General features: G+C 41.0%; 1 protein-coding gene across 1 annotated transcript; it reads left to right on the top strand.

Moving 5' to 3' along the window:
• The first annotated feature begins 836 nt into the window (after positions 1-836).
• LOC138870464 (uncharacterized) lies at positions 837-2,167 on the top strand. Its single transcript, XM_070148269.1, has 2 exons — positions 837-1,658; positions 1,748-2,167. Exons 1-2 carry the CDS (start codon positions 837-839, stop codon positions 2,165-2,167), a joined length of 1,242 nt encoding a protein of 413 aa, XP_070004370.1.
• The last annotated feature ends 11,220 nt before the right edge of the window (positions 2,168-13,387 follow it).

Genomic DNA, 13,387 nt, shown 5'->3' on the forward strand with positions numbered 1-13,387 from the left:
ATTAGCCAAGACCCAAAGAAGTGAGTATGGTGTCCGATTTCATGGACAAGTTCAGGTTCAACACGAAGAAGGCGCCAGATGTGTTCTACATCCAGAACCTAAAGAAGAAACCTACGGAGACTTTCCGTGAGTATACCAATCGTTGGAGATCAGAAGTTACTAAGGTCAGACCAGCTTTAGAAGAAGAACAAATGAACAACTTTTTCGTCCGAGATCAAGACCCACAGATCTATGAAAGGTTGATGCTGATTGAAAGCCAGAAATTGTCCGACATCATCAAGTTGGGGGAGAGGATCGAGGAAGGTATCAAAAGTGGCATGGTCACAAACATTAAAGCGTTGTAGGCTACCAACAAGGCTCTATAGTCTGGTGGCACGTCCAAGAAGAGGGACATGAGCGCTGTGATGGTTGCACAGAGAACCAAATCCCCTATAAAATACCAAGCCTACCCGATGCCTCCACTCACATATCAACCTACCCCAAATTACCAAGCACCCTCGCCCTCTTACCAAGCTCCACCACCTACTTAACAATCACCTCCACCACCCACATATCAACCTACTTCACCCAGATACTCCCAACCCACACATGTCTACCAAGCCTACAACACCCAACAAGACCACTATCAATCACCTCCCTCTCGCCAAAACTTTCCTAGACCGCGACCAAATTTTGACCGTAGACCTCCCAAATAGTATACCGCCATTGCCGAAGCAATTGACCAGCTGTATGAAAGGCTCAAAGCTGCTGGTTATGTCACCCTTATCCCTGGCATAACCCCCGAAAATCCCTACCAATAGGTCAACCCAAACAAAACTTGTACATACCATTCTGGCATGAAAGGGCATACCATTGATGAGTGCCGCTTTCTGAAGGATAAGATCCAAGCTTTGATTTACAACAAGATCATCGTGGAAAAAGATCCAGCTCCGAACGTCCGCAACAACCCTCTACCAGACCACAAGGGTGGAGGCATTCACATGATTGAGATAGAGGATGATTGGGACCCCAAAGTATCGATCGGATTAATCGCAGAAGGTGACGAGACAAAGAAATCAACAATCACCCTTAACCCGATTGTGGTCCAGTTTCAGCCTTCTAGGGACACCGAGGTGAATATGTATGTACCACTTGAGTTTGAAGCATCACCCCCTGCAAAGACGCCAACACCAATTGAGGTCGAGGTTGGGTCCCCAAAGGCACCTGCGCCATTTGAGGTTGTTGTGTTACCTTCCAAAGCAAGGGTTCCCATTCCGGTAGTAATGACATCTATAACACCGTTCCACACAAAAGCTATACCACGAGATTACACAGTCGAGGCAAGAAGGAAAGGGAAAACCAAGTTCGAAGAAGCAGTTGCGGCACAGGGTATGACAAGGACCGGCAGGGTTTATACTCCAGAACATTTGGCTAAGTCGATTAAGCAGGCACCTGGAAGGCCAGCCATCACTGAAGCTGGGCTCGACAATCTCTGGAGGAAGATACAGGCCAAAGAGTATTCAGTCATTGATCCGTTGAACAAAATACTGGCACATATCTCTATCCTAGCTTTGCTACAAAGCTCTGATGCCCATAAGAATGCTCTGTTAAAAGTACTGAGTGAGACATATGTATCGAGCAACATCACTGGAGGAGAGATGGCAAATATGGTGGGGCAGGTATTGGAGAGTCACAAAATCACTTTCTATGAAGATGAGTTTCCACCAGAAGGTTTGAGTCACAACAAAGCATTGCACATTACTTGCAGTGCAAGGATTATTTCATCACCAGAATCCTGATTGATGGAGGGTCCAGCCTCAACATTTGTCCATTGGTAACTCTCAAGACTTTGGGAAAGAGCCTGCACAAGATCAAGGATGGGTCCATCAATGTCAAAGCTTTTGACGGTTCCCAAAGGTCCACTATTGGGGAAATTAGTTTGTGCTTGCAAATGGGGCCTACTTGGTTCGACGTTGATTTTCAAGTTATAGACGTGCCGACATCTTACAACTTACTGTTGGGATGGTCGTGGATTCATGCCGCTGGGGCCATAGCATTGACACTGCATCAGGCGGTAAAATTTGAATGTAATCACCAAGAGGTGATCATTCACGACGACGGTAGCAATCCCATATACAGTCACCAAACCATCCCAACGATCGGAGGTAGAAGAAAGATAGGTGGATAAACCTATCACCACATCGAGAGAGTCAATGTCGTTGACCAAGATAAATGGTGGGACAATAAAATTGAAAGCATATTGAACTGGAGCGGATACGAACCTGGAAAGGGACTTGGCAAGAACCTCTAAGGAATAGCTAAGGCTATCAAACTAAAGAAACATAGCACCACCTTCGGTCTGGGATATGAGTACACTTAGGAAGAATTCAACAACTGGTCGCCACCATGGCGCGGTCCTTACTATCCGCTGGAGCAGCCAATACCACATTTGAAGCAGACTTTCCAGCCAGCCGATATTATCTATGGGTTAGAAGAAGAGGAAGCACTTGCAGCAGTATGGAATTTGTTCCTGAAAGACAATGATATTGATTGTTGTGTTGTTTTCGAGGAGGAGGGGGAGGAAGGCCCTTCCATACAGGCAGTGAGTGGAGGAGCATGCCTCAATAACTGGACCATCAGAACCACCAGAGCCAGGAAAGCCTCGGGTATTACTATTACTTATCTTGATGAACCAACGACTGTGACATGTAACGAGACAACGCGACAAACGGACTCAGAGGAAGATGATATACCAGAAGAGGTTGTTAAAGAGGTTGAGGATTTTGAGAACAGACCTAAGTCCAACCTGGACGAGACCGAGATTGTTAACCTGGGAGATGCAAAAAATGTCAAAGAAACTTGGATCAACGTTCATTTGTCACCGACAGAAAAGGAAGAATACACAGAATTGCTGAAGGAATATGAGGACATATTTGCCTGGTCATATGACGACATGACTGGTTTAAGTACATCTATTGTGGTGCACAAGCTGCCAACTGATCCGACATGCCCACCAGTAAAGTAGAAGCTCAGGAAGTTCAAGCCTGACATGAGTTTTAAAATCAAGGAAGAAGTCACCAAGCAAGTCAAAGCTAAGGTTCTTAGAGTAGTAGACTATCCAAAATGGTTACCAACATCGTGCCAGTACCAAAGAAGGACGGGAAGGTCAGAATCTGTGTCGACTACCGGGACCTCAACCGGGCCAGTCCCAAAGACAACTTCCCCTTTCCAAGTATACACATTCTAATTGACAACTGCGTCAAGCACGAGCTGCAGTCGTTTGTTGATTGTTTTGATGGGTATCATCAGATCTGGATAGATGAAGAAGATGCTGAGAAAACGGCCTTCATTATGCCATGGGGAATGTATTGTTACAAGATAATGTCGTTTGGGTTAAAGAATGCTGGGGCCACCTACATGAGGGTCATGACTACCATTTTCCATGATATGATACATAAGGAGATCGAGGTATATGTAGATGACATCATCATCAAGTCCAAGAGAGCCACTGATTGTATGAAAGATTTGAGGAAGTTCTTCAATAGACTAAGAATGTACAACTTGAAGCTGAATCCCGCAAAATGTGCATTCAGGGTTCCTGCCGGAAAGCTAATTGGGTTCATTGTGAGTCACCGAGGAATAGAACTAGATCCGTCAAAGGTCAAAGACATTTAAGAGTTGCCACTGCCAAAGAACAAGAAAGACGTAATGATTTTCTTGGGAAGACTTAACTATATCAGCCGGTTCATAGCACAATCTACTTTCATCTGTGCACCAATCTTTAAGATATTGAAGAAGGACACCGCTGCCAAATGGACTGACGACTGTCAAAAATCCTTCGACAGAATTAAGGAGTACCTGTCCACACCAACAGTCTTGGTCCCGCCCGAGCCGGGCAGACCTCTATTGATCTACCTTGCAGTATTGGATGGAGCATTCGGTTGTACTCTGGGGCAACATGATGAAACGGGAAGGAAGGAGCAGGCCATCTATTATCTCAGCAAGAAGTTCATCCCATACGAGGCCCGATATTCTCTGTTGGAATGCAACTGTTGTGCTCTGACTTGGGTAGCCCAGAAGCCGAGCAACTATTTCTGTGCCTACACTACATACCTCATATCCAGAATGGATCCGTTGAAGAACATCTTTCAAAAGCCCATGCCCACTGGCAAGCTGGCCAAGTGGCAGATTCTATTAAGTGAATTTAACATTGTCTATGTGACTCAGAAAGTAGTCAAAGGACTGGCAATGGTAGATCATCTTGCTGAAAATCCTGTGGAGGGAGAATATGAACCCCTGGAAACGTATTTTCCTAACGAGGAGGTATCCTTTATAGGAGAAGACATTGCAGAATCCTATGATGGTTGGAGAATGTTTTTCGATGGAGCAGCAAATTTCAAAGGATTTGGCATAGGAGCAGTTCTAGTATCAGAAACCCGTCAGCATTATCCAGTGTTCACCAAACTCATATTCCCGTGCACCAACAACATTGTCGAGTACGAAGCCTGTATCTTAGGGCTCAAGATGGCCATTGACATGAACATTCAGGAATTGCTAGTGATCGAGGATTCAGACTTGCTTATACATCAGGTCTGAGAAGAATGGGCAACTAAGAACTCCAAGATACTCTCGTAATTGCATCATGTACAGGAGTTGAGGAAGAGGTTCACAAAGACAGAGTTCTGGCATGTTCCCAGAGTCCAGAATGAGTTTTCCGATGCATTGGCTACCCTGTCCTCTATGATACAACACCCAGATAAGAGCTTCATCGATCCTATTCCGATGAAGATCCATGATCAGCTAGCTTACTGTGCTCATATCGAGGAAGAAGCGAACGAAAAACCTTGGTTTCATGATATCAAGGAATACCTAGCAAAAGGAGAATACCCAGAGCTTTCCAACACCACTCATAAGTGCACACTTCGGAGGTTATCTAACAATTTCTTTCACAGCGGAGGAATCCTGTATAGGAGGACTCCTGATTTGGGATTATTAAGGTGTATCGGCGTAAGGGAAGCATCCAGGCTACTAGAAGAAATCCATGTTGGGACCTGCGGTCCACATATGAATGGTTTTGCCTTAGCCAAGAAGATACTCCGGGCTGGTTACTTTTGGATGAATATGGAAACAGACTGCATCCAGTATGTCCGAAAGTGTCACCGCTGCCAGATACAAGCAAACATGATAAAGGTGCCTCCAAACAAGCTTAATGCGACAAGCTCGCCGTGGCCATTCGCCACATGGGGAATGGATGTTATTGGACCAATCGAACTCGCCGCATCAAACAAGCACAGGTTCATTCTAGTGGCAATTGATTATTTCACTAAATGGGTTGAAGCAGCATCATACAAAGCAGTGACTAAGAACGTTGTGGCAGAATCATATGTCGGTTCAGAATTCCAGAGTCAACCATTAATGATAATGGATCTAACCTCAACAGTGATTTGATGAAATCCACGTGTGAAACCTTCAAAATTAAACACAAGAATTCTACAACTTACTGACCTCAGATGAACGGAGCCGTAGAGGCTGCCAACAAGAATATCAAGAAGATACTAAGGAAAATAATAGAGAAGCATAAGCAGTGGCAAGAGAAGCTCTCATTTGCTTTATTGGGATACCGCACCACAGTCCGCACATCAACTGGGGAAACTCCCTACATGTTGGTATATGGTACAGAAGCAGTCATACCCGCTGAAGTAGAAATTCCTTCCTTAAGGATCATACAGGAAGCAGAGCTCGACGACGCAGAATGGGTGAAGAGTTGTTATGAGAAACTAGCTCTTATAGATGGAAAGAGAATGAATGCAGTTTTCCATGGTCAGCTCTATCAGAACAGAATATCCAGAGCCTTCAACAAAAGAGTCAAGCCAAGACAAGTCACACCGGGGCATCTAGTGTTAAAGAAAATTTTTCTGCATCAAGAGGAAGCCAAAGTGAAATTCTCTCCCAACTGGCAGGGTCCATACATGGTTCACCAGGTTCTAACAGGAGGAGCCCTCATACTTGCAGAAATGGACGGAGACGTTTAGCCAAAACCGATCAATTCAGACGCAGTCAAGCGATCCTATGTGTAACCTTAATACTTTCTTTTATGATGTAATTTGAACTACGCCTGACCTGATTCCCGTTTAAGAGAGGATACATAGGCAGCCTTATGGTTTCGGTCACAATTTAATAAAATTTCCATTTCCCCCGCTATTGGAAACTGGGGCAGAATTTTGAGGAGGACCCTCAAAATTATTAGCAGTCGTCAGAAGCAGAAGCTCAGCAAGCTAGGGGAAAATTTTTTAGGAGGACCCTCAAAATTCCGTAACGAGAGAGGTTGCAATGTTTTGGACCACGTCGCGGTCATTGATTTATCTGACGAAAACTATTCTCGGTTATATATTTATCATGCATATCTATTATCAAAATTGCTTTGTAACGCTACCCTAGGAAAACATACAGTATCACCGAAGCAGAGCTGAGCAGGTCAAGCAAAGCCAACAGGAATACAAACTAACCTTTTCCCCTTTACAAACTCACGATTTTTCTTTGGATGCATGCAATTGAGTTGCAAAATCATCAAATATACTATACGCTCACTCACAGTGTTTAGGAATACAACTCTCTGAACTGTTGCACTTGCTCGCAACTGCTATCCGCACAACAGTGTCCCCAGCAATCACGATACCGCAATCCGCTATCAGCTAAGAAAACTCTATTGCTATTTGCCATTTTTACTTCCTGCATAAGGCTACCATTCTGCCTTCCGAGGTTAGGCTCTACCTCCATCTGCATTCTTTGCATTGCATAAGGCTACTATTCTGCCTTCCGGGACTAAGCTCTGTCTCCACATGCATTTCTTGCATTGCATAAGGCTACCATTCTGCCTTCCGAGACTAAGCTCCGTCTCCACCTGCATTTCTTGAATTGCATAAGGCTACGATTCTGCCTTCCGAGACTAAGCTCTATCTCCATCTGCATTTCTTGCATTTCATAAGGCTACCATTCTGCCTTCCGGGACTAAGCTCTGTCTCCACCTGCATTTCTTGCATTGCATAAGGCTACCACTCTGCCTTTCGAGACTAAGCCATGTCTCCACCTGCATGGCTGAAATATCGCCACTTTATTTATGCCTCGTGTGGCTGAAATATCGCCACTTTATTTATGTCTCGCATGGCTGAAAGATTGCCACCTTCATCTACATCTTGCACGGCTGAAATATCGTCATTTTTATTTTTCTTGCATGGCTGAAATATCGCCACTTTCTATTTACATCTTGCATTGGCTGAAATACCGCCACCTCGTTTACATTTTTGTATGGCTGAAATATCGCCACTTTCTATTTACATCTTGCATCGGCTGAAATACCGCCACCTCATTTACATTTTTGCATTGGCTGAAAGATCGCCTCCTTCTGCATCTCACGGGCTGAAAGATCACCAAATTGTTCGAAGGAATCATTGTTCGGAGGTACCATTTTCATAGCCTGAGAACGTCATGCCATGGCCTGAGGACCCCATTTTATCTTTTTCATATCATTATTCAAAGGCATCATCCTCATAGCCCTAGAGCATCATTTCATGGCCTACGAATCCTTTATTATTCGCTTCATGGCCCAGGACATCATGGTCTAAGGACGTCATCTTAACCGTCCAAAGACAACATTCATGGTCCAACGGGAACTTGCATCACGTTTAAAATTATGCACAATATATGTTCGTATTGCTCATTTTCAGGTAAAATTGCTAGCAACGGTCATCTCAGCATGAGTGATCCCACTCCAGTTCCCGCAGCCCTACTAGACTATAACCATCCACCCTAACCCAAATATCTCGTCCGTTCTTGAAAAAATCTCCGTCAGCATATTCCGCCGATGGATCCTGAACTACATATGGCCTGATTCCTATAAGACTAGGGATATGTAGGCAGCTCAGGAACCAGAGCACGGTCAAATTCTTCAACTCATTTCGTTCGGTCAAAATTGGTCATCATATCTTTACCCAACAACTCTTTCATCATTCTCGGGTAAAGAGGGGCAGCTGTTGATACCCAATTTTTCCCTGTATATTTTTCATATATACAAAATACTTTCAAAATAACATATGTATGCATATATAAGCATGCCCAAGTGTTTTAGTATTTTTCCCAATTTTTAAAAGATTTTTAAAACCACTTTATTTTCCATTTTAGCAGTGCAAAATCAATAATTACTCCCAAAATTATCAATTTTGGTGAATAATTTATTTTATTCCCATATTTAAACCAAAATATAGTTAAGGTAATTTTTATATATTTTTACAAATTTATTTGGTATTTTTAAAGCTAAATTGCATATAAATGCAATTCTAGCCTACTTTAAGATTGAATAACATTTTATAATCATAAAATTGGTTCCAGTATTTTTAAATTAATATTTATGTATAATAAACTAATCCAGTGCTTTTAATTTGTTTTCTAAATCATTTTTACTATTTTTTGTAAAATAAAAGGGAAAAATTGGCTATGCAAATTTTATCCTCATTTCGTTTCAATTTTAGCCCCATTACATTTCAATTTTAGCCTCCAATTGACCCAATCTTAACCCCCAATTGGACCAGCCCAATTTCAATTTTAACTCGACCCCCTTAACATGTTCACTATCATTTCGATCAACGGCCACGATCGTCCCTTACCATTTTAATTCACCTAACCCTACCCTAATCCTCCATTTCATTCTGCTAGACACCTTTGGATACTTTCCTCTCCCAAAACTATATTGAAGGTTCCTCAGAACCCTAGTCATCTTCTACCCTTTTCAACCACACTTTCACCGGAATCCATGGCTTCTCAGGCCATGGATGGCCTGTCCTCACCCTCCTCCACCATTAAACCCTCGTTGTTCGAAGTTTCGAGGTCCGACCTCGATGGTGTCCTTTCAAATCTCTACAGATCCAAGGTTCTATGGCCTCTCCGGCCTGGCTCGGGCATATTCAGGCATCAGAAGCCTATTTCTGACCTCTCCGACTTAAGATCGGACCTTCTTCCAAGCCTTTCTCATTTCTAGGGTTTCTCTGAAACCCTAAGCTATTCGAGGTTTTTCTCTGGTTGTTTTCTTATATCTGTGCTACATCTATGTTCTACTGGAGTTTTGAAACGTTTTCCCCAATCTTTTCTTTCAAAATTTGTTTCTCTTCGATTTAGGGTTTCTGAAAAAAAAATTCTTAAAATGTTTTCTAACACTTCTTTTTCTTTTCTTTATGTGAATCTGTCTATGCTATGTTTGTATGTTCTTTTTTCCTACCTAGCATGTTCTTCTCTTGTTTTTATGCTTGCCTTAATATCATGTTCTTCTATTGTGCTTCGTTCTTCCTTCTACTGGTTCCTATATCATGCTCTCACATGTCTATCTTATGTGCTCCTTTACTGTATTTTTCTACTAAGCTTTTAGTCCTTTGTTTGCCTTTACTAGACCTTTGTTTGCGTTCTAAACATGTTTCATCTACTGTTTCTTAAATTTATATCACCTTTTTTTCTCTTTTGAACTTGCTTAAGTTCCGAGCTTTTCTTAAAACATGTTCTTTATGCTTCAACTCAGTTCTGCATTCTATTTCTCTCGAACCTGCTATTACATCTATTTTTTTCTCATAAGTCTCTGAAAAAGACCTCTGAGTCTGTCTCCATTATTTGTCTTTTTTTCTTTGTATCTGACTCGAGTTGAAAACCCTAGGGTTTGGGGTTTTTGGCGAGTTTTGATCTTGTGTTTGAGACTACGGTTCTATTTTGGAACTCTAGGTTTCTCAGACTCATTTTGAGTCTTTGTACTGAACTCGAACTTCTTTGACTCTGAACTTTTCTATGTTAGGCTTTTCTAGTTAGCATGAAAACTCTTTCTTGATTCACATGTCTGTGCACTTTATGTATGATGAATTCTTCCTTTAAAAAAGGTTTTGCCAATTTGTAATTGATTCAGAATTTCTTTTAATAAGGATCAATTGATTGTTACTGATTTTCTTTAATTAAACCTTTCTTCACCTTTTCTGGTTGGATTCATTCATAACAAAAATCATTTTCTGATTTTTATTGACGTTGATTGATTGATTTTCCTTATTTGCACAAACCGTGTTGATATCAAACTCTTTCCTTAAATAGTTTCTGTGAATTTGCCCTTCTTGTACAACTTTGGAAAATATTTTGATCAAACTCTTTCCTTAATTATCTTGCCCGTTTGAAATCAGAATCCCTTAATTGAAGGGAGACCTTATGTGATTGATTTCGAAATTATTCTCTTACATATTTCTACTTGCTTTCTGCACTATAAAGAGCATGACCCTTCTACACTTTTTGGGGACTTCCAATTCAATACTCTTTAAGACCTTTAGTTCAACACTTACACAACACTTATTGAACGCTTTCAATTTCAATACTCCTACATTCTCAATTCAACACTCTACTCTCTTCTCTTTTTATTTCCCTGAAACTGGTATGTTCTAATTTAACTTTCTGCTTCATCCCTATGTGTTTGCTTTACAGTTTCAACAATCTTGTCTACTTTGTTGTTTATGTTTTGTATTGAATATATTGTTCTCTTTGCATCTGTTGATGTATGAAATCCCCATACCCTTATTCCCTTCTATGTGTTTGAGTTATGGTTTAGGCATGGCAGTATCCAAATTGCTGCTCATGTCTGGACCTGATCCTTTATTGGATCCTAACTCCCAAACAATGTGGCTAACAGGCTGGTTAGGGGTGTGGCAGCACTCCTAATTGCTAGGTATGACCACCAGCCTGTCTTGGCCTTCCCCAAAATCCTCTCTATGCACTTGCACTCTCTCTTAGATTCTAAGTTCTGCCCCCTTCCTAGGTGTCTTGCTTTGGGACCTTGAGCTCCATCTAAACTTGGACATTTGAGGGCCGACCCTTCCACACTGCACTATAATCTAATTCTGCAATATATTTGGGTGTAAGCACTGCCCGGAGTCCACTTGAGACTCTTAGGGAACTCTGACACATCCCAAATAGGAGAAAGGCTTTGGAATTTGATCTTTGGAGTTGGTTTACTTCATGCTTCAGACAGAAGTCTGAATCAGTCTCTTCTTGGTTGGGATTTTATCTTTCTGATGTAATTTTTACTTTCTTTTCTTCATTCTGGGTTGTAATAATTTGTAATAACCCATGGGGGCTTATAGTGAAAAGGGGAGGGGTACTCATGTATGCATAAGGGTAGATATCATGCTCATTAGGTCTTTATTTCTTCAAATCATGGCAAGTTCTGCATTTCGGCATCTTTGAAATCCTATTTTAGGTTCTGCATTTCTACATTTTCATATAGAAATCCTGTTTTAGATTCTGCAATTCTACATTTTCATATAGAAATCCTGTTTTAGGTTCTGCACTTCTACATTTTCATATAGAAATCCTGTCTATAAACTTCTGCACTTTTGCATCTTAGATGCCTATAGGTTTCACCTAAGCAAGCTATAAGGCAAATTAGCTAATTGAATCAGACTCTGTTAGTTCCAACCAGCAGGCAGGTCTGATTCCTGTTTCTTATCTGAAATGTGTAATAGACCAGTCTGCCTTCTTAACGTTTAAGTTTAATTCAGACCATAACCAGTATCTGCAAGACATACTAAATAATCTGCCTTTAAGTGAGGACGCCTGTCTGAGCCTTTTAAATTATTATGTGTTTCCTATATCTGCCTTATGTATTTTTGTTTGTCGCTTTAGAATTTTATCCTTTTAAACCATACAAAGCCCAAATCTCCATTCCCTTTAGGACTAGTAGTCCCAAATGCCTCCGGGACTGATATGATTGAGGCGAGTACTAGCATGCAATAAGTAAACGAAACCATTACGCGTTTAATACCTCAATGGGGTGGGAAAGGGTAGATATGGATATGATGACCGGTGCGCTAATACCACGTGTAACCCCTCTTCTAAGGAGTGATTACCGGGTATTGCATTGATGTGATCCATATTATTTATAAACCTAGGACCCCCTTCCCTTTACTTGTTTATTTTATTACTTTCAAATTTTCAAAAACTCCTTTTTTCTCAAATTTCAGCTTCCTTGTTTCTTCAAACATTAACTTATTTGCAATCACAATGTGACAACCCCTCATATTTGAAACCCTTATTTGCTTATTTATTGTTTGTACTTAAGTCACAATTGTAGCATGGCCGAAAACCACACTAGTGGATCTTGAGGGGTGCCCAACACCTTCCCCTCGAGATAATTTCTAGCCCTTACCCAAACTCTGGTTTTTCTAAACAAATTCTTCCTAGTGTCCTAATGCACTTACTCATTAGGTGGCGACTCTTCAAATCAAAAAACCCAATTCCCAACAGGGAATGAGTTGTCTTCCCAAATGTCATAAACCTAATTTCGCGAGAAAAAGGGGGCGCAACACTATGTAACCCAAATTATTTCATAATTAGCCAAATTGGCATATTTTGGCTATAATTGCAATAACTTTGCAAGTATAGCCCAATCATATGATTTTATTTCATTTTTTGGCCGAAAATTAATCATTTATATTTTTAAATACTAAGTAATCATTTTTAGCTATTTTATATGCATAAATTTCATTTTGTATAATTATTAGCCAATTTATAAATTATTTTATATTTAACAAATAGCCCCAAACTTAAATCCTACCCGACCCAATCTCTGGTCCAATCTGGACCATTTATCAATTCTAATCAACGGTCCAGACCCCCCATACCATAATTAACCTAAAGACTACCCCCCAAACCCTCATTCCCATCCTCTCATTTTGTCTCACCCTCTCTTCCGTTACATCTCTCATCTCTCTCAAAATCCTCTCTGCTAAACCTAGCTTCTCTTACCAGTCATTGGCTCGCCGGTAATAATGAAGGTTCCATCACCATCCCTAGCCTCCATGGATCTTTTCATATGCCGTTTGTTACTGCCCTGAGGTCCTCAAATGAACCAGAAGGCGGTTCACTCATCTCCCATGGTTTCTAAGTCATTCTCAGGCCGTCTATGGCGGTCCGAGTAAGATCATTCTTTTTTCCGGCAAAATTCATGGCTTCTAAGCTGGAATCTCTCCATATCTGGTTATCTCTCTCTCAAACACTAATTTTATCTCTTGACTTCTTAGATCTGTAAAAGATCTAAGAGTTTTCTGAGTTATCTTTACTGTTTTCTTAAGAATCTCTCCAATTTTTCAAAAACGTCTTTTCATCTTCAAACTAGGGTTTCTTAACCCTTTTTCAAAATGACTTTCCCTCTGATTTTCTGGTATTATTCCATGATTTTTTCTATGTTTAAACGGTTCTTTAAGTTTTTCCCTTTTATCTGATTTATCATGTTGAAAACCTAATTATTTTGGTCTTAATCCTGGGTTCTGAGAACTGTCCTTGCTTATTTGTTCGTTTAATGTGCTCGCATTTCCGTTATTCATGAATATGTTCTATG

Source organism: Nicotiana sylvestris, chromosome 6 (assembly GCF_000393655.2).
Source record: "Nicotiana sylvestris chromosome 6, ASM39365v2, whole genome shotgun sequence".
NCBI lineage: Eukaryota > Viridiplantae > Streptophyta > Magnoliopsida > Solanales > Solanaceae > Nicotiana > Nicotiana sylvestris.